Source organism: Bos javanicus, chromosome 19 (assembly GCF_032452875.1).
Source record: "Bos javanicus breed banteng chromosome 19, ARS-OSU_banteng_1.0, whole genome shotgun sequence".
NCBI lineage: Eukaryota > Metazoa > Chordata > Mammalia > Artiodactyla > Bovidae > Bos > Bos javanicus.
In genome coordinates, this window is record NC_083886.1 from 53,773,476 (window position 1) to 53,799,648 (window position 26,173).

The following is a 26,173-nucleotide window of genomic DNA, read 5'->3' on the forward strand; positions in this document are numbered from 1 at the left end:
TGAAAACCTCCATCCAAGACTTCTAAAAATTATGGGCATAATTGGTGTACATGACTTTCTTTTAAAATAAACAAATATTTATTTATTTATTTGGTTGCATCCAGTCTTAATTGTGATATGTGGGATCTATTTCCCTGACCAGAGATCAAACCTGGGCCCCCTGCATCGGGAGCGCAGAATCTTAGCCATTGGACCACCAGGGCAGTCCCAGTGTTTGTGAATTTTACCTCTTTTCAAAAAGTCTCTTCAAATCATGAGACTATGAACACAGCCCTGGAGGCTGATACTCACCTGTGGCTTAGGATGGAGGTCCGCATTCTGGGATCTGTACAAAGTGGTGACCTCTCTAAAAAGTGCTAACAGTAGGTAGACAGCCTTCTGAGTTGTGGAGCTCCTACAGGCCTGAAAAAGGAAGGACATCAAGTGAGACTTTACAAAGTTATACAGATATAGCTCAGGGCCAGAATCTCATGTTATCTGTATGTGAATAAAGAATGAGATTTATTTGGAGAGAGTGAAGGAGCCTTTCCCAATACTGTAGGTACCTGGAACCCTGTACCTCAGGACCATCTTCTGGGAAACAACCGTTCATAAATATTCTCACATTAAACACAATGCATATTTATCAAATAGCTTACAACAGAAGTAACAGAGATCACCATCTGTTCTCTTTCTGACTACTTCACTGGTCCTAGGAACTTTTCCTGAGCTGTTCTTTTCCTGGCAAAGTGCCAGGATATTTATTTCTTCTTTTCCTGGCAAAGTGCCAGGGTAAACAAGGACTCAGAAAGGAAATAAGACCAGAATAATTTAAAGATTAGGTTCTAAAAACCCCCTGTCTATTAAAATAAATACATGCTTATGTCTCTATGGAAATTATGTAGCTACACAGACAGAGGTTTTGCTTCCCGTGCCATCACATCTAAGAGCAGAGGAATCCTGAAGCAGCTTTTCAGCAGGGTCTCAAAGAAAGTCATGGACATAAATGAATCAGATAGGAGCTGCCGGTGGCCTCTTGCAAACCCACCAACCCAAATCAACATCTGCTGTTTCCTTTTTTGCCAGGCGAGCTCACGAGGCCATGGACAGGACTTCCAGTGTAGCATGTCACCCTCTGGGCCTCTCTAGACACTAACAAGACAAGACTTGGGCTGTGAGGGCCCACTGTGTACACAGAGCAGCTGCCAGCTTGGCCTACCTCCAGAGCAGTCTCAATGGCCAGGGGCTTGGATTCCAGAATGGCTTTGCCCACTGCATCTCGGACAGCCTTGTAGTCCTTCCCATGCACCAGATATGGATCCATCTGGCCTGGATGATCCCTCTGCAACCCCAAGAACACAGGGGTTAACCACAGTGGGTACAGTAGGGGAAATATTGAGCAAAGAACCTTCTTGATAGGTAAAGGAACCAGGCAATCACTGAAGGTTTAGGGCAGTTGAACCAGGTTTCTGGGTAGCATGGCAGCTCATTGCTGTTTGGGAGGCACCTCCTCCTCACTGGATGAAGAGTGGGCGGAAATCTAGGGGAGGTGATACTGTAGCCGCTTTCCCTCTGCACTCAGAGCAGAGCACCAAAGGACTTAAGCTTCAGTTGGGAGGAAAAAAAAAAAAGCCAGGATTTTTAATGCCATTTTTGTAACCCCAGGACAGTAAAATTCATTTCTGAGCACTAGGAGAGGACTACTGAGCAGTCCTGAAGCCAAAATGACTGCAACTCTGTCATCTAAGTCCTTTCTTGTGTTGCCTGCCGGGGATAAAAATGATTTATTTTTCAGGATGAATGACTTTTAATCTGCTAAAGGCCTAAGCCACAGAAGCATTCTTTTGCTTTTCTTGTTTTGAACTCAATCAGAAGTGATGCTTACATATGCTCTTCAGGAAGATGACAAACCAGAAACACACACACACACACACCTATCTCCTAGGCAGATAATCACAAGCTGGGTCAATTGAAACCCAGAGACAGAGGACCAGACCAAACCAGATGCAAGCATTTTCTGGGATGGATGTGGGAGAAGGTCAGGGAGGAAAGGAGAAACAGCAGCCCTCTTCCAGGGGTGGATGGGACAGGGGAGCTGAGACAGCACTGGGGCTGCCGGACTGCCCTTCTCACCTGCTGTGCGATGACTTCCTTAGGAAACACCCAGTGGGCCGGATGGCCCTCTTTGGAGAGGCTCTGCACAAACTCCATCCCCTGCTGGCTGGTGAGCTTCCTGACCAGGTACACTCGGTACCAGTCATTCTGGACCCGGGCACAGAAGCGCTCCACCTGCTGCAGGTAGCGATGCTTCTCCTCCGCCACCTCTGCAGAGCCAGTGAGAAAGGCCAAGTGATTGGTGAGGGTACTTGTCAGTTAACTGTCTGGAACAGAGGCTAGTAAAAGCTCTGTGCCTACCCTTTGGGAATTCACACTGAGAGAACTAACCTAGAAGAAAGGGGCCATGGTACAGACCAGTATTATTCTGAGAACCAGCTTCCCACACTTGCTGAATTTCTAAATCATGGGGTCTCCCAGCCTGTGGTCAAGAAAGGTTGGGAAGAAGACCTGCCTGAGCCATCCTGAAGCTCGGCGAGGATCTCAGATGCCTTGTCAAGACAGAGGCGGATGCGGGCCATCTTCTGCATGTGCTCCACTGAGGCCTCACCAGCAGGCCATTGGCTGCATCCCACTGGCTGGTATGTCGTAAGGAAGTGGCCTTCCTCTCGCAGGTATTTCAATTCATCCCTTATGAAGAAAGCATTATTCTTCTCATATATTGAATCCTAAGGAACATAGGACCAGAAAGAAAGGATATTATTCTTTTTTATTTACAATTCTCCCATCTCTGAAATTTCACCAGTGAGGTCTTGGATAATGCAATAAGGATAAAGAACAGTGTTGTGGGTTTGAGTGTACATTTTTTGAATAATGGAATCTAATATCCCTTTTAATTTTAGGGTCCAGAAGGAGGGAAAAAGAAAAGCTATGATGAATTTTTTAATCTATTCTAATTTTTTCATATGTTTTTAACATTCTTGGAAGTAACTAACATATGAAGAGAATAAAAAATAAAAGTATTCATAGTCTCTCCACCTGGAGACAGGCATCATCAATTTTAGTGGCATAATCGTCTACGCTTTTCTTCCCCCTGTGTGGTGGTGGTGGTGGTTTAGTCGCTAAGTCGTACCCTACTCTTGCGATCCCATGGACTGTAACCTGTCAGGCTCCTCTGTCCATGGGATTCTCCAGGCAAGAATACTGGAGTGGGTTGCCATTTCCTTCTCCAGGGGATCTTCCTGACCCAGGAATCGAACCCAAGTCTCCTGTATTGCAGGCAGATGATTTGTCAACTGAGCTATGAGGGAAGCCCCATGCACCTAAATGCCAATATATTCATCTTCTGAGGGAAGAAGCAATGCATTTGAAACTTTCTTTTCCCCTAATGGAGCAGAGCATCCATTAATATTACCACCTAATTATATCCTGTACTTTTTCAGAAAAACACTATTTCATCACGTAAACCATGTGGTTCCATGAGTTTGCAAATGAAATGCAGGGATATGATAGCTTACCTCCAGGCAGTTGGTAAAGAACATGTACAGTTCAGTTTTATCTTCAGCCAGGAACAGTTTATTTTCTAACTGGGACAAATAAGCCTGAATATACTCCTTCACGTCATGAAAGCTATGGCAGGATAAATAGTATACTTGGTTAGCTCAGATCTGGAAACCCATTTTGTAAAAAAAAAAAAAAAAGGTTATGTATATCTACCTATCTGCCTATCAGCCATCCCTCCTTCTTGTATAATTATATATATATATATATATATACACACACATATACACACACACATACATAGAGGTGTATATATAGTTTGCAACAAAATTTCCAGAAGAATAATCTAGCATCAACTTGGAATATGAAATTTCCTATTTTATAATAGACCAGCTGTTCTAAAATGTTTTGGCTTCAAGACTCCTTTACAGTCTTAAAAATTATTGAAAAGCCCAGAGAGCTTTTGTTTCTGAAGGTTATATCTATTGATATTTACAGTACTAGAAATTAAAATGAAGAATTTGAAAATATTTACCAATTCATTTAAAACAACCATACTAAACTCATTATACGTTAACACAAATAATATTAAAAAACCTTTTCCAAAACGAAAGCTGATTAGTAAGAAGAAGGCCACTGTTTTTCACTCCTAAAAATCTCTTTAATGCCTGGCTTAACAGAAGTTCACTGGATTCTCAAATCTGTGTCTCGTATTAATAGGTTGCACTATATTGAATTATATGAGGAAAGTATGGTCTCACACATTATGTAGTTAGAAAAGGGAGAAATATTTTAGTAGTCTTTTCAAGTAACTGTGGATATTCTCCTTTGACACTATATGAAAACTTAACAAATGGTAATTTCTAAAGGTTAGTTGCACTGTACCATTTCTAAAGGTTAGTTGCACTTGAAATCAAATGATCCAACTTGCACTTAAATGGATTTCTTTTTGACCAGTGCATGATTCTGTGACATCAAGCATCAGTCACTTAAAAAACACTGGTTCACTGAGGTATGCAGATCTTGAAAACGTTGACACATTTTTATTCTTTGATATATATATTTAAAACCTCATATGCATATAAAACCTCATATTCACCACCCATGTCATCAAAAAGTCTGTAAGTATTAGAAAACTGACAAGCTCCCAGTGGAGGATAAATGTTTTCCAAAATTTTATTATATATTTTTTAATGTATTTATTTTTGGCTGCATCAACAGGCTGCAGCAACTTAGTTCCCTGACCACGGAATAACCCTGGGCCCTCCGCAGTGAAAGCTGAAAGTTCTAACCACTGGATCCCCAGGGAATTTGCTCCAAAATTTTAATATTTGCTTAAAAGCTTGAATTTTATCATTAGTAACAAAACCATCAATTTTCTTTCTTGATGTGATAGGCTCATCTCAAGTTTGTTTTCAAGAAAATTACCTGTCAAATGACCACGTTTGAGTAAGTGTTGTTTGTCAATCATTCTTCAAGCACAAGTGGTATTCCACAAAAAAGCAGCCAGATCAGCATGTAATTAAAAAACGGTTGGAGTGGTTTTCCTTGAGGTAATCTTGTACCTTGGTGTGTAGCTGGAGGCCTTGTGTGTACCTCTCATTATAACATAACATTAAAAAGTCATATCCTCAAGAGTAGAGATTTAGTAAAATTAATAATTTTTATAGCTTCATTAGGGACATTAAGTGAATCTGGCACCTTTAAAAACTACATGTGCACAGTGGTGACAGACTGGCCACTAGCAGGGTTTTCCTTGCGCTAAGATGCCAGAAGCTTTACTCTTCATTCCTTTAGTAGCACCAGTGTGAATATCGACACATTAAAAAAGCTAGATACCATCTTAGTGTTATGTGCAGTCTCATCAACCTTGTCCCATGCGTGGGTCTTCCCAGAGAGCAGGTGCTTATGTTTTCATAAAGTATTTCTAAGTCCAGTCTGACTCATTTTTTAAAAAAATATTTATTTATTTTGCTGGGCTGGTTCTTAGTTAAGTCCAACTCTGGTCAGATGCTAAGAAGTGCACGCAATGTAGGAAACCTAGGTTTGTCTTTAGGTCGGGAAGATCCCCTGGAGAAGGGAAAGGCTACCCACTGCAGTATTCTTGCCTGGAGAATTCCATGGACAGAGGATCTGGGCGGGCTACAGTACATGAGGTCTTAGTTGTGGCACACTGGATCTAGTTCCCTGTCTAGGGATTGAACCCAGACACCCTGCATTGGGAGCACGGAATCTTAACCACTGGACCACCAGGGAAGGCCCCAGCCCAACTCATTCTTAATATACAAAAAGACTCAAACCACAAAAGACTGAGAGAGCAAGTATTTCTCAACCCAGAGAGAATGACAATGCAGATTTTTAAATTGTGTTTTATGTTTCAAGCTTTTTATTCCAAGATCAGTTCTATAAACTTTACTCTCTCTGTATTTCAGAACAAAGTATTTACCTTTGAGTGTAGTTTGTACTCATGTTACTGTGTCTACACTATATGTCAAGGGGTAGGCATATTGATTGTACTATTCCCTTTTTTTAAGCAAAGAGATTCACATGTACAGATTTCACTCATTCACCAAAATTAATAAAAATCACAGAATAGCAAGAGGCTCTTTTCACTTTTCAAGTCAACTCTTTCTATATATGCCTTAAAGTCATTTTCAGGCTTCCGGCTCAAGATGGTGGAGTAGAAGGATATGTGCTCATCTCCTCCTTTGAGAGCACCAAAGTCACAACTAGCTGTTGAACAACCATAAATATGAGGATGCTGGAACCCCCCCCAAAAAAAGATACCCCACATCCAAAGACGAAGAAGCCTCAGCAAGATGGTAGGAGGGCCACAATCACGATAAAATCAAACCCCAAACCCACCAAGTGGGTGACCCACAACTGAAGAATATTAATACCAAAGAAGCTCTCCCACTGTTGTGAAGGTTCAGAACCCCATGTCAGGGCTCCCAGCTCAGGGACTGGACAAAGGGACTGGGAATCCCCTGGGAATCTGACCTTGAAGGACAGCAGGATTTGATTGTAAGACTTCCACAGGACTGGAGGAAACAGAGACTCCAGTCCTGGAGGGCACAAACAAAACCTGTGTGCACCAAGACTCAGAGGAAAGGAGCAGTGACTCCACAGAAAACTGAACAAAAACTACCTGCTTGTCTTGGAGGGTCTCCTGTGGAGATATGGCTCAGCAAGGGTTTACCACAGGCACGGGGAACTGGCAGCAACTGTCAGTTTTGTTTTTTTTTTCCTTTTTTTTTGCAATGCATAGGATCCGTTTTTATATGTACAGTCATATGTGTGTTGATGTAGACAATACAATCGTGTATTTACACATAAAGCAGAATACAACCCAGCTGAAGACACTACTTTTCCACAAATGAGCAACACTGCTAAGAGTGAGCCCAACATAAACACATCACTGCTGCTACTGCTAAGTCGCTTCAGTCGTGTCCGACTCTGTGCGACCCCATAGACGTCAGCCCACCAGGCTCCCCCATCCCTGGGATTCTCCAGGCAAGAACACTGGAGTGGGTTGCCATTTCCTTCTCCAATGCATGAAAGTGAAAAGTGAAAGTGAAGTCGCTCAGTCTTGTCCGACTCTTAGCGACCCCATGGACTGCAGCCTACCAGGCTCCTCCATCCATGGGATTTTCTGGGCAACAGTACTGGAGTGGGGTGCCATTGCCTTCTCCAGGAAGGTCCCTTTTGGTGTTAACCTTCTTGGAGTGAAGTGAAGTGAAAGTGAAAGTCACTCAGTTATGTCCGACTCTTTGTGACCCTAAGGACTATACAGTCCATGAAATTCTCCAGGCCAGAATACTGGAGTGGGTAGCCTTTCCCTTCTCCAGGGCATCTTCCCAACCCAGGAATTGAACCCAAGTCTTCTGCATTGCAGGCAGATTCTTTACCACCTGAGCCACAAGGGAAGCCCAAGTATACTATCCCTTCTCCAGTGGATGTTCCTGACCCAGGAATCGAAACAGGGTCTCCTGCATTGCAGGCAGATTCTTTACCAAGTTATCAGGGAAGCCCAGCCCTCTTGGAGGTTCCCAATAACCCTACCATAAGAGCTCATAAATCTGAGGTCTGGGTCACCTCAGGCCAAAAAACTACCAGGGAAGGAGTGCAACCCCACTCATCAGCAGATAATTGGATTAAAGCTTTACTGAACAAGGCCCTGCCCACTAGAGCAAAACCCAAATTTCCCCACCAGCAGTCCCTCCCATCAGGAAGCTTTCACAAGCCTCTTAGCATCCTCCATCAGAGGGCAGACAGAAGAAACAAGAAGAACCACAACCCCACAAAGACAAAAACAAACCATATTACAGAAAGTTAATCAGCATGAAAAAAGCAGAAAGTTATGTCCCAGAGGAAGGAACAAGACAAAACCCCAGAAAAACAACTAGATGAAGTGGAGATAGGCAACCTTCTAGAAAAAAGTTTAGAATAATGATAGTGAAGATGATTCAGGATCTTGGGAAAAGAATGGAGGCAAAAATTGAGAAGATGCAAGAAATGTTTACTAAAGACCTACAGGAACTAAAGAACAAACAAACAGAGATGAATAGTACACTAGAAGGAACCCATAGCAGAATAACTGAGACAGAAGAACAAATAAATGACCTGGAGGACAAAATGGTGGAAATCACTATTGTGGAACAGAATATAGAAAAAAGAATGAGAAGAAATGAAGACAGACTAAGAGACATCTGGGACAACATTAAGCACACCAATCTTCACAATATAGGGTCCCAGAAGGAGGAGAGATAGGAAGGATCTGAAAAAATAGTAGAAGAGATAATAACTGAAAACATGGGAAAGAAAATAATCAACCAAGTGCAGGAAGCACAGAGAGTTCCAGGAGAAATCCAAGGAGGAACACACCGAGACACATAGTAATCAAACTGACAAAAATCAAAGACAGAGATAGAATATTAAAAGCAACAAGGGGAAAATGACAAATCACATACAAGGGAATTCCCATCAGCCTATCTGCTAATTTCTCAACAGAAACTCTACAAGCCAGAAGGGAATGGCATGACACATTTAAAGTGATCAAAGGGAGGAATCTACAACCAAGAATACTCTACTCAGCAAGACTCTCCTTCAGATGTGATGGGGAAATCAAAAGCTTTCCAGACAAGCAAAGGTTGAGAGAATTCAGCACCAGCTTTACAACAAATGTTAAAGGCACTTCTCTAGGTAGAAAACGAGAAGGAAAGCCCTACCTATAGAAAATAAACCCAAAACAATTAAGAAAATGGTAATAGGATCATGGATTAAATGCACCATTCAAAAGAAATAGACTGAGCAGATGAAAACATGTGCATGTATGCACTTCTGCTTACTATATCACTGTGCATGACCCCCCAAATTATATGCAATTATTTTATATTGTTAGGTTAATCATGTTCTCCTTATGGCTTGCAATTGTAATTATCTTTTATTTTTTGTCGGGCTATTGGTTGTGAAAACCGATAAACATCTTTTACTATTGTGATTATGTAACTATTACACACTTAATACCATTGTATAATGATTGGTCAACAGAAAATTAATAGACCCTTATATCGCCAAAACTAGGATCTAATAAAAGGCTGTAATCAATTATTAAAATCCATATGCATATCAGAATTATCTTGGAATTTTTTGAAAAATACAAATGCCTAGGTGTTTCTTATTTTTTTTTTGGTCAGAGCTCCAGATATGTTTTTAATGAGCTGCCATGTTTAAAAACAACTGAACTGGGAGGAGGGTTCAGGATGGGGAACACATGTATACCTGTGGCGGATTCATTTTGATATTTGGCAAAACTAATACAATTATGTAAAGTTTAAAAATAAAATAAAATTAATTCAAAATGGAAAAAAAAAAACAACAACTGAACTATATGAGAATCTTCTACTTTTATCTAGTTTGTTTCACTTTTTCTATTTCATATTAAGTGTTCCCATTTCATTTAGTTCATGTTTTCCAATTTCTCCATCTCTTATTTTTTTTTTGATGTTCTTTCACAAGCCTTTATCAAGCATAGGAGAAAAGCTTTTGTATACATATATATAACATATATAAATATGTAACATATATATATTTTAGAAAACTTGTGAATTTTTGCCTAACTAAAAAATCTATGGCATTTTGATTCCACTTGTTTGACTTAGTATGAATAGAATGCTAGATATCTAATTTTAAAAAATAGCTATGCAATAAGCAACAAAAGTTGACTGTATAGCACAGGGAATTATAGTCAATATCTTCTTTTAATAACCTATAATGGAAAATAAATTCAAAAATAATATATATGTATATGTATAACTGAATCACACACATAAAAAAGAAGTTTACTTTTTGAAATTTAGTACTGTTTATCTTTTTGCAGATATAAAGTTTTAAATATATTTGTGTAGGATATGATTAATATAAATTAATTAAATATAAATCTATTATATTTAAATTATTAATGACATCACTCAAGATGCTTCTATTCTTATCTTTTCTGCATTTGATAAAATATTCTTGGAGAAATGTTAATATGTCTCACTATGATTTTATATTTTTTCTTTTCCCTTATATTTCTTCTGTTTTTTACTTTATGTACCTTTGTTCCTTTGTTGCTAAGGTGTCTAATGGCTTATAATATCCATCTTCCTTATGAGTTGTATCTTTTATCATGAAAAATATTCATTGTTGTTTCAATTAAAATAAATTAATCAATTTTAAAAATAAAAAAACTAAAAAACAAGAACAAACCAAAAAAGTCATTTTCAGGTATGGTAAGATACTTGTTCTGTAAGAAAATGTATTTTAAAAAATTTTAGTTGAAAATCTTCCAGGAATCCTGTCTGAAAAGACTATTTCACAAATAATAGGGAGGGAAAGCAGCAAAATAAAATGTCTGTAGACAAGGCTACAGCAGATCCGTGATTTAAATGTAAATCTAATCTCTATCTCGAGTCAGGAACACATGTATACCTGTGGCGGATCCATTTCGATATTTGGCAAAACTAATAAAATATTGTAAAGTTTAAAAATAAAATAAAATAAAATAAAAAAAAAAGAAATAGCTGTCTCTGTTGGAACTTTTTAATGGCATCTTGATTTTGCCATCACCTCAAGGTATACCCTCACAAGTCAGGACACAGGATGAGATACCAAGTATCTTCCAAAAGATGTCATCTGAATACAGACCAGCTTTCTAAGAATTTTCTAAAATAGCACATGGGCTTCTCTTTACATTCATAGAATCAGAGAAACTTAAGAATAGAAGCAAAACTTAAAACAACATCAAGGGCAAGGCAGGTAAATGGAGATTCTAAGTCACCGTCCAAAAAAACCCACAAAACTTTGTAGCTGTGGAACTAAGATGAGAACTGCAGATTCCTGACTCCCCACTTCCTGTACCCACACATCTCACAGTGCTCTGTCCCCTTCCCCCAAATCTGTCTTCTTCCTAGTCGTGTGCTTGTGGCCATAATGAACTCATGGCCAGCATGTGAATATGCCAAGGATACAGTCCATACAGATAAAGGAACCAGGGCATCTCTTGCTAAAGAAGCTTTCCCAGATAGTGAGCTAGCTACCAGTTCTGCAAAGAATGCTTTGTGGCAAAGAAAAAGCCATGAGGAGAAAAAAAACAAAGAAGTCAAGATGTTTCCGAGGCAACTTCATGTTCGTGGTGCTCACCTGTATTTTAAAAGCAGTTTCAGTACCACTGAGCGGATCACGGGGGTCTTATCCACAACATCATCAAAAGGAGAAAGAGATTTTGTGTGTTCACAGCATCCTAAAACCAGAAAGAGGAAGGTAGATCATTGTTCACATCAGACATAAAAAAAGAGATGAAGCACTGAATTTTTAACTCTATGGAAAGACAGCCACTCACCTTGGGGAGCCTTCTCTACAAAGAGTAAGGATAGCAGGTCTTTGACCACTTCCTTCTGAGGTGGAGAATTGTCTTTGAAGCACATGGTAGAAACCAGGTCCACGAAGAAACTATTGCACATCTGCCGGAAGCGGGCATGTTTCTCAATGACCTCCCTTGGGAATGGTTAAAAACCATGGTCAAAAGTCTTGTACAATGTATTCCAGAGTCCCTCCCTACAGAGTGCTTTGGGATTTGGATAGAAATTTTTTAATTAAAAGATGCAAGTATCTCCTTACATAGATTAGAACAAAATTGCAATAGACAGTACATAACTCAGCTTTTTTGAGAAACACTTTGATCATTTGGACCGTCTAGCAATAGCCTTCATATCCTAAAAGTTTCTCAAAGATCCCATCCACTGTGCTTGTCTTGTGCTCCATTTTTAGGAGGCATCAGAAGGGAGGGAAATCAATGACCTGGGTTAATTTTAACTACTTCCCTGAAAGGCTCTTAGCCATACAAATGTTAGTTTTATCCTTAGGTCATAGAACATGGATTGCATTTATACATTAAGAGGATAAACCAGTTGCATCTAAACTCTTTGGGTACTTGTGATGGCTTTAATTAGTTTACAACTTTCTGGTTTATTTCCTCTAATTTTTCTATCTCCCTAATCTGTACACATGCATATATTGGGGAGAGAATATTTTGAGATGCTAGGTGTTTTATAAAGGTACATAAATAATTAGTCGTCTTTCTTAGGACACTTCTCGGCTTTCAGGTTTTCTAAGATTAATAGTTATATTTCTGAATACTGTATTTCCCAAAAAGGAAGAAAAAAAGAGGAAGCATTCTCAAGAGAAAGGGTGTTTTACCTGTGCTCCTGGGAAACAGTTGGAGAGAAGGTGTTTGGTAAGTTGGTTAAACAATGGGGGCATCCCATCTGCCCTCGGGTGAGGTGAACTTCAATGCAGCGCAGGCAGAATATATGGTCACAGGGCAGGCAAACAGGATCCTGTGCATCTCCTAGACAGATGGGGCATGGCTGAACCACAAACCTAGAAGCCAAGAAGGTGATCAGTTCTAAAGCAGAGAACCCGGCCGTAAGAAGCAAAAGTACCAAAGATTCTGAATTCTCTCTCCCTTGCAGATCCCAAATCCAAGAGCTCACCTACTGAGGCTCTTTGTCACTTGATCCTTACATTCACGAACAGTAGTCATCACTGCGATGAAAGGCCTGTGGGTCTTGGTGTCAGAGTCCTCAAGTAGGCACTGAAGGAGAAGGGCAGTCGAGGGTGTGGGTGGAGCTAATTAGCAGTGAGGAAGGGCAGGGAGCAGAAAGGCAGCAAAGACAAGAAAACAGAGGAATGGTATGGGGAGGGAGGAGGGAGGAGGGTTCAGGATGGGGAACACTTGTATACCTGTGGTGGATTCATGCTGATATATGGCAAAACCAATACAATATTGTAAAGTTAAAAAATAAAATAAAATAAAAAAGATATACACAGATAATGAACAGAAAAAAAAAAAGAATACTGGAGTGGGTTGACATTTCCTTCTACATTTAAATGTTTGGTAAAGTCTGAAACCCATGAGGATTCTAGTTACATATTTTTGCCTCTGTGGCTTCTGTGACTGAGGGTAACAGGTGATTTGTTTGGGAAAAATCAAGGAAATTATGACCAAACCTTGATTATAATTTTTCCTTACACAGTAAGTAATTTGGTTCTTAACCACATTAAAGAAACGAAAAATCAGGCAACAAAGAATACAAGAAAAGATTCTCGGCAAGCAGTGTCTGCAGACTGGACAGCAGGATGGTCAGTTATGTGTTCCTTTACCCATTGTGGGTTTATCAGAGTAGAAATGTAACCTTGTCTAATCCACCCACTATTGTACCGTGCATAGACCAGAGAGTTGGGAGGGTCTCTTTTTCTTCAACTTTCAAAAAAGAATATCTCTGAAAATCAGTAGAACTAATGAGAATTGAAATCTGCAATTAACTCAAAATAGGTCCCATGGTATTATTGTTTTTTTAAACATTTGAGCATAGAAACTTTTTTGTGTATTAGCTCCCTCCATTTATTTATATTATTAAATGTGAATGTCTACCAGTATTCTTAACCTGTTCTACATCTCAGATCTCTGTATTGGTCTATAGAAGCCTGCAGTGACTTCTCAGAATAATGTTTTCAAATACATAAAATAAATTACAGAGGATAACAAAAGAAAAAAAAAGAAAACAGCCCGCTGGAGGAGCTGCCCAGTTAGGGCTCTGGTATCTGCAGTTCAAGGCTTTTTTATTTGTTTAGCAGTTTCTTTAACTTTGAATGCCCTTTGTAACTATCCTGCTTTGGGTTCAAGGCCGATATTCTCAGTTTCTGGTTTTTCTCCTCTTCCTCCTTTCTTTTAAGGTCTTAATGCCCCTTTCCATTATATTTCAAACTGTAATGATAATAAAATAACTATCTGTGTATCCACCAAGCTTTAAGTGATCTTAGCACTTTTTGAATATTTGCTTTATCAGTTTCTAAACAAATGAAACGTTACAGGTACAGTTTCAACTCCCAAGTGTACCCCTTTCTAATTATATATCTGCTGTTTCCCCCCAAACCCCCACCCTCAGCTCTGAAGAACACATTTCTAAATTCCCACTTTCACTAGATTTGCATGCATGCATAAAAACCTTGTTGTTGTTTTGAATATTGTAAACTTTGTATCAGGGACATCACATTGTACCTAAACGTCTGCAAACTGCATTTTTCATTGACAGAAGTAGATTCAGATCATTCATGTTAACTCCTGCATGGTACTTGTTGACACATATACTGGTCATCTCTTTACCTGTTGATGAACATTTAGAATGTTCCCAAATTTCTTGCAATTTCCAACAATTCTGTATCCAACATTCTTAATGTGTCAGTACAAATGGGAAAATTCTCTAGGGTATGTATTTAGAAGTAGAAACACTGTTTTTTAGCAAAGGCTTATCTTTAATGATATAAGATAGTGAGTTTAATGGATGTCCTTAGGGAATTTTCTGATTAGGCATGTTTACTGTAGATGTTTTATGTTATGTTTGTCCTTGGGCATTATCTGCTGAAGGAGAGTGCCTTGCTATTTCTAATCTGGCAAGAGTATCTTTTTACTGTTATAAATGTCCTCAAATGCTTTTTCAGAACCCTTTGAAATAATCATTTGGAGTTTATCTTTAAATGAGTTATGTATTAGTTTATTTGGGTTTTCCCATAACATTTTATGAAACATAAATATTTTATTTTCAGAACATTTTACAGAAAAATCTGAACAAACTTTTTGGACAATCCAATAATGAATGATGTTTATAGACTATGATTTTGAGTGTCCTTGAATTCTGAGGATTAGTTTTACTTGGAAATGATATGAGTTTCTAACACTCTGAAAAATATGATCTGTTAATCAAAAGATTCAAAAAAGTCCAAAGAACTTTAGACATTTCCCAAAGAAGATTACAAATAGGGAATAAGAACATGAAAAAAATGCTCAACATCACTAGTCATTAGGGAAATACAAATCAAAACCACAATGAGATATCCCTTCACCCATTAAGGGGGCTGTTATTTTTTTTAAAAAATGGAAAATAGCAAGTGTTGGCATGGATGTGTAAATATTAGAGCCCTGGGGCATTGCTGGTAGGGATCTGAAATGGTGTGACAACTGTGGAAAATGGGATATTGATTCCTCAAAATGTCAAACATAGAATTGCCCTATGATGCAGCAATTCCATTCTTAAATGCAAACCCAAAAGAATTAAAGTAGTGACTCAAACAGGTACTTCTACACCCAGGATCACAGCAACACTGTTTACAATCATCAAAAGGTGGAAATAACCCAAGTGCCCATCAATAGATGGCTGGATAAACAGAATGTGCTCTATCCATACAGTGGAATCTTAAAAAGGAAGGAAATTTACACCTGCTACAATGTGGATAAACCTTGAGAACATGAAATATGCCAGTCACAAAAAGACATTTCTAAGGCTGCACAGCAGAGCTACTGGTATTGCTTGTGTGAGGTTCCTGATAGGCAGAGGCTATCTTCCCCGAGAGGCCACTGATGCTGAAAGGACGGTCGCTTTTTCTGAAGGGTACTATCCTGTGTGTCACCAACTTTATAAACGGTGTTGAGGGGCAGGGACATGGGTCTTCCTGTGCCCTTGATCCCACCAACAGTACTGTTTGGAAGTCCACAAGTCTAATGGCATTCTCCTGGATCCCCATCTTCCTGACCTTAGCAAGTCCCCTTGGGCCAGGCTGCTGGTCTGGTCTGGGGCCACTTGAGGCCTGGTTGGAGCCCACCCTTCAGTCCTCCCAAAGCTTTCCCAAGTGTACTTGCTGCATGAATAGTTCATTATCCTTCTAGGAATCCTAAATAACATATCCTGACAACACTCAGGAGAGGGTAAAAATTAAACACCGGAATTTTAATGGCTTATATGATGAAATCATTTTCCTTAGCACTTCTAGATAAAACTGTCAGAGCAGAAAGGGAATGTACCACCCAACTGATAAAAGTTGGGTCATGCTTCGACTGTTCTTCATCTTACAAAGAGGCAGATCCATGCCTGACAAGCCAAGTCTCCAAACTCACCTTGTTCAGCAAGGAGACATAGTCGGTCACCAGCTCGAGCAGCTCAGGAATCTGACTCTCTGTCTCCAGCAGCACGTGCTCCACAAAGAGTGAGATGGAGAAAATGCGATTCCAGTGGGTTCTGTCAAGAGAGGGGTTCCCTCACTCAGCTCTGACAAAAAAACCTGAGGCAGAGGGCAGAGGTGCAGGGAGGTAGTTCCAAGGCACAGGGGTTGAAACATAAGAGAAGGAGCAGGTGTGAAGGTAGATGAATTGGGTAGAAGCCCTTTGTGATGTTCTCCCTGACCTCTACCCACTTCTGTCTTTCTCCTTCCCACAGACTCCCAGCTCAGACAACTCAAGTTCCATGCCTCTGCCCACGTCTGGTGACTCCCACCTCGCCCTTAAAGGCCAGCCCAGGACTTGTCCTCTGGGAAGTCTACCCCGAGTGCATGCCCTTTCTCTGTCACCCTGCTGGGGTCCTCTGCAGCTGCTCCTTCTCCCACAGGATCGTAATAATCCGCTCACCTCTGTGTCACCCCCATCACTCTGTGCACTCCCTGAATGCTCAGTTCTCTCCTCTGTTTTTCTAGGATCATTGCGATGCCTGGCATTTAAGTAGGCTTCCACAGATGTTATAGAATGAATGAGGAAAGGCCCACTTCCTGCAATAGGAACATCTGCTCTCTTTCTCTGATATGCCTGGGCCTCCTGGGTCTTACCTGATATCTCTGATGAGGGTTCTGGTCATCATCCCACAGTCCTGCATGTACCCTTCTGAGCAGAGGAGCTCCAGTGGCATGGAAAGATTCTTCACAGTCTGTAACCAAGCTTGGGGACTGGGCTTCAGGAGGTTTTCTGTCAGCATTTCAGCACAGGCCACTGCTGCCAACACATCCAGACTCTGGGGAGCAGAGAACAGGCTATTGACTGAGCAGTCTGTCCCCTGACCCCCATTGGGCTGCTCTAAACCTTAAGTCGGAGGTCCTGGCTGTCACCCAAGTTGTTCCTGTGTTCCAGGATTGTAGCTTCCCCTTTCATGGTCTTGGGATTTAGGAGGCATGAGTTAGATGCATTCTAACTGAAGAACCACACTGACGTGTGTGCCAGTAAAGATGTCTCCCATTTCCCTTCCCAGGGTGGTGGTGGGAGCACCCCCTTTCTCCACTAGCTTGAGGAGGTCAAGCTGGGCTACAGGCATGAAATGTCCTCAAGAGGGGCCATACCATCTCACGTAAAGCCCAGCTATGGTTCTGTGTGCCTTTTGTAAGGCTTAGTAAAATTGGGGAGTGGATAGTCAAGATCCTGGAGAAGTTTTGTAGCCGGCTTCTGAAATGGTGGTAGGCGAGGTGTACTGACAGTAAGGAGACCTCTTCCTCTGGCCTTCCTGCATTCAGCTGATTGACGCAGGACCACAGAGCCATCTGCAGAACCTGGGATGAAAAACAAGCTTTTACTCTATTATTTGTAAGCTATTTTTTAAGAAAGATACATTTTCCTTGTGGAAAATTGGAACTATTCAAAAATGACAAAAAAGAAAATTAAAAACCATGCACACTATTAACATCCCTTGTCTACATTTTGGCGTTGTCCTTCCTAGACATTTTTAGATCCATACCTCCTCTTCCTGTGGTCCCCAAATAGATCCCCAAATGTATTCCTGTTTTTTTTCCACTTTAACTTCTAAGCATTTCTCTACCATGGGCACACATGAAGAAAATCGTATTTAATGGCTACATATTAACCAATCAATTGACTGTACTTTAATTTGTCCAACTCTAATTTTAGATAATTAAATTGCTTCTAAATTTCCATTTTTAGAAATAAAAATGAAAGGAACATTTCTGTGAATAAAATAATTGTCCACATCTCTGATTATTCAGATTTTGTAAAGTTCTGCATTCACCCCAACACACAGTTTTCCAGAAGCACCATGCTGTTCACTGGCAATGGAGGAACTTCTGGCTGTCTTAAATACCAGTTTTGCCACATGGACAAGCAAAGATGGTATCTAAAAGTTGTTCATGCTTGTTGATTTACTAGTGAGGCTGAGAATTTTCCCAGTGTTTCCTGGACATCTGTATAATTATTCGTTATTAGTTAATTAATAACTTTCACTCATTTTTTTAAATAAGGGGATTTTCTTATTGATTTCTAAGAATACTTTATTAACCCTTAATCTTCTTGGTTGTATGTTCTCAAATCTGTCAGTTTCCTTTTTTATGTATACTGAAGTTTGAAATCTTCAATATTCCATTGAAATTTCAGTTATTATTATCTTGCTGTGGTCAGTTAAATATTTACCTAATTTTCTTTAAGAAAAACTAAACATTTAAAATGAAGATGTCCCAGGAAATTGGAGATCTTGTTCCTGTTACTAAAAGCTCCTTGTTTTAGGGGTGCTGAGAGGTGGGCTAACCATCCAGCCCCAAGGGTTCTGAAGATGTGAGTGGCATTTTCTCACACTACTGTCCTCTTGGACTACATTCTGTTACACAAACATTACAGCTCCAGCAGTTGAGGAAGAGTTCTCATGTTGGCATCTTGTCCATGATATACCAGCCTCGCCCAGACACCGAGTCAATACTTACATTTAACTGTTCCCAAGTGGACACTTTCATGGTCAAGAGAAGGAAGTCTTTCAGGTAGCACTGAAGAAGTTCTTGCTGCTGGTCTACAGTGAACTGAGCAAGAAAACTGCCCAATGCGGTCTTCTGAAAGAGCTCCAGTAACTTCTCTGCCAGTCCTGTGGGGTAGGGCAGTGGGAGGTGGGGTGGGGAGAGAGACAGAGAATGCTTTGCGATAAGGATGTCGACCATGACTTCCCTTACCCATTAAATGCAGGGACACGGACATGGTTCTACTAAGGCCACCTTCTTATCATCATTTTTAATCAAAAATTTTTGTTATTATTTATCATTATGTTTTATTTTTTCAATTAATTATTTTATTTGAAGGATAATTACTTTACAATATTGTGATGGTTTTTTGGCATATAGCAACATGAATCAGCCACAGGTACACATGTGTTCCCCTCATCCTGAACCCTCTTCCCACCTCCCTCCCCACCGTATCCCTCTGGATTGTCCCAGAGCACAGGCTTTCAGTGCCCTGCTTCATGCATCGAATTGGCACTGGTCTCTATTTTACATATGGCAATACACATGTTTCAGTGCCATTCTCTCAAATCACCCCATCCTTGCCTTCTCCCACTGAGCCCAAAACTCTGTTCTTTATGTTTCCTTTGCTGCCCTGCATCTATGATCATTTGTACCATCTTTCTAAATTCCATATATATGTGTTAATATACAGTATTTGTCTTTCTCTTTTTGACTTACTTCATTCTGTATAGTAGGCTCCGGGTTCATCCACCTCATTAGAACTGACTCAAATGTGTTCACTTTTATAGCTGAGTAATATTCTGTTATGTATATGTGCCACAACTTCCTTATCCATTCATCTGCCAATGGAGATCTAGGTTGCTTCCATGTCCTAGCTATTGTAAATAGTGCTGCAACAAACATTGGGGTATATGTGTCTCTTTCAATTCTGGTTTCCTCAGGGTGTCTTCCCAGCAGTGAGATTGCTGGGTCATATAGCAATAGAATTGCCAGCTTTTAAAGGAATCTCCACTCTGTTCCCCATAATGGCTGTACCAGTTTGCATTCCTACCAACAGTATAAGAGGGTTCCCTTTTCTTCACACCCTCTCCAGCATTTAATGTTTGTTGACTTTTTGATGATGGTCATTCTGTCCAGTGTGAGATGATACCTCATTGTGGTTTTGATTCACATTTTTCTAATAATGAGTGAAGTTGAGCATCTTTTCATGTGTTTATTGTCCATCTGTACATCTTCTTCAGAGAAATATCTTTAGGTCTTTCGCCCACTTTGTGATGGGGTTTTTCATTTTTCTGGTATTGAGCAGCATGAGCTGCTTGTATATTTTGGAGATTAATTCTTTGCCAGTTGTTCCATTTGCTATTATTTTCTCCCATTATGAGAGCTGTCTTTTCACCTTGCTTATAATTTCCTTCGTTGAGCAAATGTTTTTAAGTTTAATTATGTCTAATTTGTTGATTTTTGTTTTTATTTCCATTACTCTGGGAGAGGGGTCATAGAGGATCTTGCTGTGATTTATGTCAGAGAATGTTCTGCATATGTTTTCCTCTAAGAGTTTTATAATTTCTGGTCTTTTTTTTTTTTTTTTTTTTAGTTTCTGGTCTTACATTTAGGTCTTTAATCCACTTTGAGCTTATTTCTGTGTATGGTGTTAGAAAGTGTTCTAACTTCCTAGAAAAAGTGTTCATTCTTTTACACATAGTTGACCAGCTTTCCCAGCACCACTTGTTGAAGAGACTGTATTTTCTCCATTGTATATTTTTGCTTCCTTTGTCAAAGATGAGGTGTCCACAGGTGTGTGGCTTTATCTCTGGACTTTCTATTTTGTTCCATTGATCTGTATTTCTGTCTTTGTGCCAGTACCATATTGTTTTGATGACTGTAGCTTTGTAGTATAGTCTGAAGTCAGGGAGGCTGATTCCTCCAGTTTCATTCTTCTTTCTCAAGATTGCTTTGGCTATTTGGGGTCTTTTGTGTTTCCATAGAAATTGTGAAATTATTTGTTCTAGTAGTTTGATAGGGATTGTGTTGAATATATAGAATACTCATTTTCACTATTTTGATTATTCCAATCCAAGAACATGGTGTATTTCTCCATCTATTTGTTTCATCTTTGATTTCTTTCATCAGTGTTTTATAGTTTTCTGTATTTTGCCTTAAGTAAATTTATTCCTAAGTATTTTATTCATTTTGTTGCAATGGCAAATGGGATTGTTTCCTTAATTTCTCTTTCTGATTTTCATTGTTAGTGTATAAGAATGCAAGGGATTTCTGTGTATTAATTTTATATCCTGCAACTTTACTATATTCATTGATTAGCTCTAGTACATTTCTGGTGGCATCTTTATGGTTTTCTATGTAGAAGATCATGTCATGCAAACAGTGAGAGTTTTACTTCTTTTCCAATCTGGATTCCTTTTATTTCTTTTTCTTCTCTGATTGCTGTGGCTGGACTTGCAAAACTATATTGAATAGTAGTGGTGAGAGTGAGCACTCTTGTCTTATTCCTCATTTTAGAGGAAATGCTTTCAATTTTTGCCATTGAGGATAATGTTTGCTGTGTGTTTGTCATATATGGCTTTTATTATGTTGCAGTATGTTCCCTCTATGCTTACTTTCTAGAGAGCTTTTATCATAAATGGGTGTTGAATTTTGTCGAAGGCTTTCCCTGCATCTATTGAAATAATCATATGGTTTTTATCTTTCAGTTTGTTAATACAGTGTATCACATTGATTGATTTGCAAATATTGAAAAACCCTTGCATCTCTGGAATAAAGCCCAGTTGATCATGATGTATGATCTTTTTAATATGCTGTTGGATTCTTTTTTAAAGAATTTTGTTGAGGATTTTTGCATCATTGTTCATCAGTGATAATGGCCTGTAGCTTTCTTTTTTTGTGGCGTCTTTGTCTGGTTTTTGTTTCAGGATGATGGTGGCCTCATAGAATAAGTTTGGGAGTTTCCCCTCCTCTGCAATTGTCTGGAAGAGTTTGAGTAGGATAGGTATTAGGTCTTCTCTAAATTTTTGGTAGAATTCACCTGTGAAGCCATTTGGTCCTGGGCTTTTGTTTATTGGAAGATTTTCAATTACAGTTTCAATTTCTGTGCTTGTGATTGGTCTGTTCAAATTTTCTATTTCTTCCTGGTTCAGTTTTGGAAGGTTATACTTTTCTAAGAATTTGTCCATTTCTTCCAGGTTGTCCATTTTATTGGCATATAGTTGCTCATAGTAGTCTCTTATGATCATTTGTATTTCTTTTTTGTCTGTTGTAACTTCTCCACTTTCATTTCTAATTTTACTGACTTTTCTTGATGAGTCTGGCTAACAGTTTATCTATTTTGTTTATCTTCTCACAGAACCAGCTTTTAGTTTTATTGATCTTTCCTATGATCTCCTTATTTTTCAGTTATTTCTGCTCTGATTTTAATGATTCTTTTCCTTCTACTAACTTTGGGGGGTTTTGGTTCTTCTTTTCCTAGTTGCTTTAGGTGTAAAGTTAGATTGTTCATTTGATGTTTCTCTTGTTTCTTGAGGTAGGCTTGTATTGCTATGAACTTCCCTCTTACCACTGCTTTCAATGAATCCCAAAGTTTTGGGCTGTCATGTTTCCATTACCATTTTTTTTTACATATTCTGATTTCCTTTTTGATTGCTTCAGTGACCTGTTGGTTATTTAGAAGCGTGTTGTTTAGCCTCCATATGTTTGTGTTTTTTATAGTTTTTTTTCCCCTGTAGTTGATATCTAATCTTACAGCACTGTGATCAGAAAAGATGCTTGAAAGTATTTCAATTTTTAAAAATTAACCAAGGCTAGATTTGTGGCCCAGGATGTGATCTATCCTGGAGAATGTCACATATTCACTTGAGAAAAATGTGAAATCCATTGCTTTTGGGTGAAATGTGAAATCCATTGCTTTTGGGTGAAATGCCCTGCAGATATCAATTAGATCTAGTTGATTCAATGCATCATTTAAAGTTTGTGTTTCCCTGTTAATTTTCTGTCTGGATGATCTGTCCATTGGTGTGAATGGGGTATTAAAGTCCCCAACTTTTATTTTGTTACTGTCAATTTCCCCCTTAATAGCTGTTAGCATTTGCCTTATGTATTGAGGTGCTCCTATGTTGAGTACATATATATTTATAATTGTTATATCTTCTTCTTGGATTGGTCCCTTGATCATTATGTAGTGCCCTTCTTTGTCTCTTATGATAGTCTTTATTTTAAAGTCTATTTTATCTGATATGAGTATTGCTACTCCCACTTTCTTTGGGTCTCCATTTATAAGAAATAACTTTTTTCCAGCCCCTCATTTTCAGTCTGTATGAAACTGTCCCTAGGTTTCAAACCTGTCCCTAGGTTTGAGGTGGGTCTCTTGTAGGCAGCATACATAGTGGTGTTGTTTTGCATCCATTCGGTCCGTCTTCATCTTTTGGTTGGAGCATTTAACTCTTAACATTTAAGGTAATTACTAATAAATATGATCCAATTACCAAATACTTTATTGTTTTGGGTTCATTTTTATAAATCTTTTATGTTTCCTGTATAGAAAAGATTCTTTAACATTTGTTGAAGAGCTGGTTTGGTGGTACTGAATTCTCTCAGCTTTTGCTTGTCTGTAAAGCTTTTGATTTCTTCTACAAATCTGAATGAGATCCTTGTCGGGTAGAGTAATCTTGGTTGTAGGTTTTTCCCTTTCATCACTGTAAATATATCCTGCCATTCCCTTCTGGCCTGCAGAGTTTCTATTGAAAGTTCAGCTGTTATCCTTATGGGGATCTCCTTGTATGTTATTTGTTGCTCTTCTCTTGCTGCTTTCAATATTTGCTTTTTGTGTTTAATTTTTGTTAGTTTGATTAATATGTGTCTTGGCATGTTTCACCTTGGGTTTATCGTGTATAGGACTCTCTGGGCTTCTTGGACTTGGGTGGCTATTTCCTTCCCTATTTTAGGGAAACTTCTGATTATTATCTTCTCAAATTTTATTTTCTCATGCCCTTTCCTTTTGTCTTCTTCTTCTGGAACACTTATGATTTGAGTGTTGGGGCATTTAACATTGTCCCAGAGGTCTCTGAGGCTGTCCTCATTTCTTTTTATTCTTTTTTTTTTTTTTCACTCTGCTTCATTTATTTCCACCATTCTATCTTCCAGCTCACTTATACTTTCTTCTGTAATCAACACTTTTATCATCATTTCAGGACACTTAAGAATTTTCCCAGTGGAATAACAGAAGCAAAGTAAGAAGGAATGTTCCATTTCAGTCATAAAAGCCTTGTTGTTTCTATTCAGTCAGTAATTTGTGTCCCACTCTTTGTGACCCCATGGACAGCAGCATGCCAGGCCTCCCTGTCCCTCACCATCTTCCAGAGTTCGCCCAAGTTCATGTTCATTGAATTGGTGATGCCATCCAACATCTCATCCTCTGTCACCCTTTTCTCCTCCTTCTCCATAAAAGCCTAGCCAGCTCCAAAGAGAACACAATCTGGGACAGGCTGATTTTATTTCTACCAAGTCATAATGTACCTCAGGAACCTGGGACCCAAATGAAACAGGAAAGAGTGGGCTGCCTTCCAGCACCTGCAGTCAAATGCTGCTCAAAACAAAAAGATCTGACTTCTAGTGGAAGGGGTGCTAGCCCTTAAGTCATGTGCTATCATAGAAAAGTAGGGTCCATTAGGATATGGTGTGAAAGAGAAATACTCTCTCCTTGAGAGAGACTGCTTTGAGTTTGTTCAGAAACAGTGGTAGTACACGTACCTAGAAAAATAAGTTCATCTTCAAGTATTTGACATGTATTTTTAAAAGAAATCTTTCCTTTTTTAAAATAATTGAAATGTAATTGATGTACCATATTATGTTAGTTTCAGTAATTTGACATTACTACCTTATGAAATGATCCCCACAATTTGCAAAAAGCAGTGCTACACATAAACTTTGAAAAGATTAGCTCATGTCTGAAAGATGACTTTCCCCAAAGTTCTGTGTGATCACTGGTTTTGCTAGAATGCCTGTGGCCAGACGACTTGGCGTACGACAGCAAAGCAAGGGAGGACACTGATGGCTCAGTTTGGGCAAAGGTACTACTCTAATCCAGTCACTGGCAATTGCTGAGAAGGGCTCAGCTGGAGACATCTTGAGTCCCGGTGCCTTAGTTGTCCAGGGGACTCAGAATGGGGGTGATGATCTATGACAGAGTAGCAGGGTCTCCTCCTGCCAGAACAAACCCCCTCCTACCATCGCTGGGCTCACCCTCATTTCCTGTGATGTACTGAGTGTGGACCCAGAGATCCTCCAGATAGTCATTGATTCTCCAGCTAAATGGGACGCTATTGGACGTCTTCTCTGAGATGTTCATGTTGTTCTGCACCATGGTGTAGGACATCTTCCCTTTAGACCTGTAATCAGCCAAATAAGGACCAAGAATTAAGTGGTTAGTAAGAAGGCACTCAAGACACAAGATGAGATCTATTTCTGATGCCAATTCCTCTCCAAGTACTGGGGACTTAGTGGGCTGCAAAGACAGCCCCCTGGTCTACTGAACAGCTCGTTTTTATGCTATAAAATAACTCAAGGATGATCTTATATAATCATTTGGTTTTACAGACAAAACCAAAACAAACAAGGGCTGGAAAATTGCTTGAATTTTTGTGCAGAACCAGTCTGGTGGTGTCTGAACCCACCCTTGCCCTATACCTGTGCAGAGAATCAGAGCCCCCTGAAAGCCAAACAACAAAGTTTTGGTTGGACAACTGAGCTTGAGATAACACAAGATCAGGCCTAGGGACAGGGTTTGTGGTTCCTGCCTTTGGCAGGAGGAGTGGGAAAATCAACATAAACACTCCCCTACATGCAGCTTCTCCAGTGTAGACGAATTGGAAGTTGGCCATTTTAACTGCAAAGGGTATTCTGAGCACAAGGAAATGAGGAAAGTCAAGAATGAAACAAGAATTTTTCAGAACTCACATCAAATCTTTGTTACTGTATTGTCATGCCCTTCAGGCTACAAAAAGAGCCAACTTCAATGTGATTTTAAATCCATACTTATATTTCATTAAACATCTTGGAGAGCCTATTAAGTTATAGGGCTTTTTCTCCTCCCGTTAAAAGAAAGTCTTCTATTCACCTTGTGTCCATCGTCACAAGAGGAATGTTCAGAAGTTTAATGTCACTGAAAATAAACATCCAAAGGTCTCTCGCCCAGGACGGAGAGTGTGGGCTGACCAGCAGCTCGAGGTTGCCATCCCTGTCCACGCAGGAGATCACACTCGCCAGGAGGGGAGTCACAGCACCCTGGACCCGCTTCCAGAGGGTCTGCCTGTGTGTGGGAGAGAGAGAGCCGGGACCACTCAGGTTAGAGGGACCACAGACCACTCTGGGATGCCTGCATCCTTTTCACATTTTGTGCCTTCATGGCAGTAACAAAACATCTGCTCTACTATGCTCACACTACAGCTGTGTTTTCATATTTTTTACATAATTTTTGGAGAAGGGAATGGCAACCCACTCCAGTACTCTTGCCTAGAGAATCCCATGGACAGAGGAGCCT

The 26,173-nt window shown here is 39.6% G+C and overlaps 1 protein-coding gene across 1 annotated transcript in view; it reads right to left on the bottom strand.

The window, feature by feature from the left end:
• LOC133232783 (E3 ubiquitin-protein ligase RNF213-like) overlaps positions 1 to 26,173 on the bottom strand; it is a 129,217-nt gene that overhangs the window by 20,512 nt on the left and 82,532 nt on the right. Inside the window, 15 exon segments of the mRNA XM_061392638.1 lie at positions 292 to 402; positions 1,199 to 1,321; positions 2,113 to 2,303; positions 2,549 to 2,762; positions 3,552 to 3,663; positions 11,218 to 11,317; positions 11,417 to 11,571; positions 12,274 to 12,456; positions 12,570 to 12,670; positions 16,028 to 16,148; positions 16,729 to 16,910; positions 17,233 to 17,439; positions 18,598 to 18,752; positions 24,877 to 25,022; positions 25,751 to 25,942. Of these exon segments, the coding sequence (XP_061248622.1) occupies positions 292 to 402; positions 1,199 to 1,321; positions 2,113 to 2,303; positions 2,549 to 2,762; positions 3,552 to 3,663; positions 11,218 to 11,317; positions 11,417 to 11,571; positions 12,274 to 12,456; positions 12,570 to 12,670; positions 16,028 to 16,148; positions 16,729 to 16,910; positions 17,233 to 17,439; positions 18,598 to 18,752; positions 24,877 to 25,022; positions 25,751 to 25,942 (2,293 nt within the window).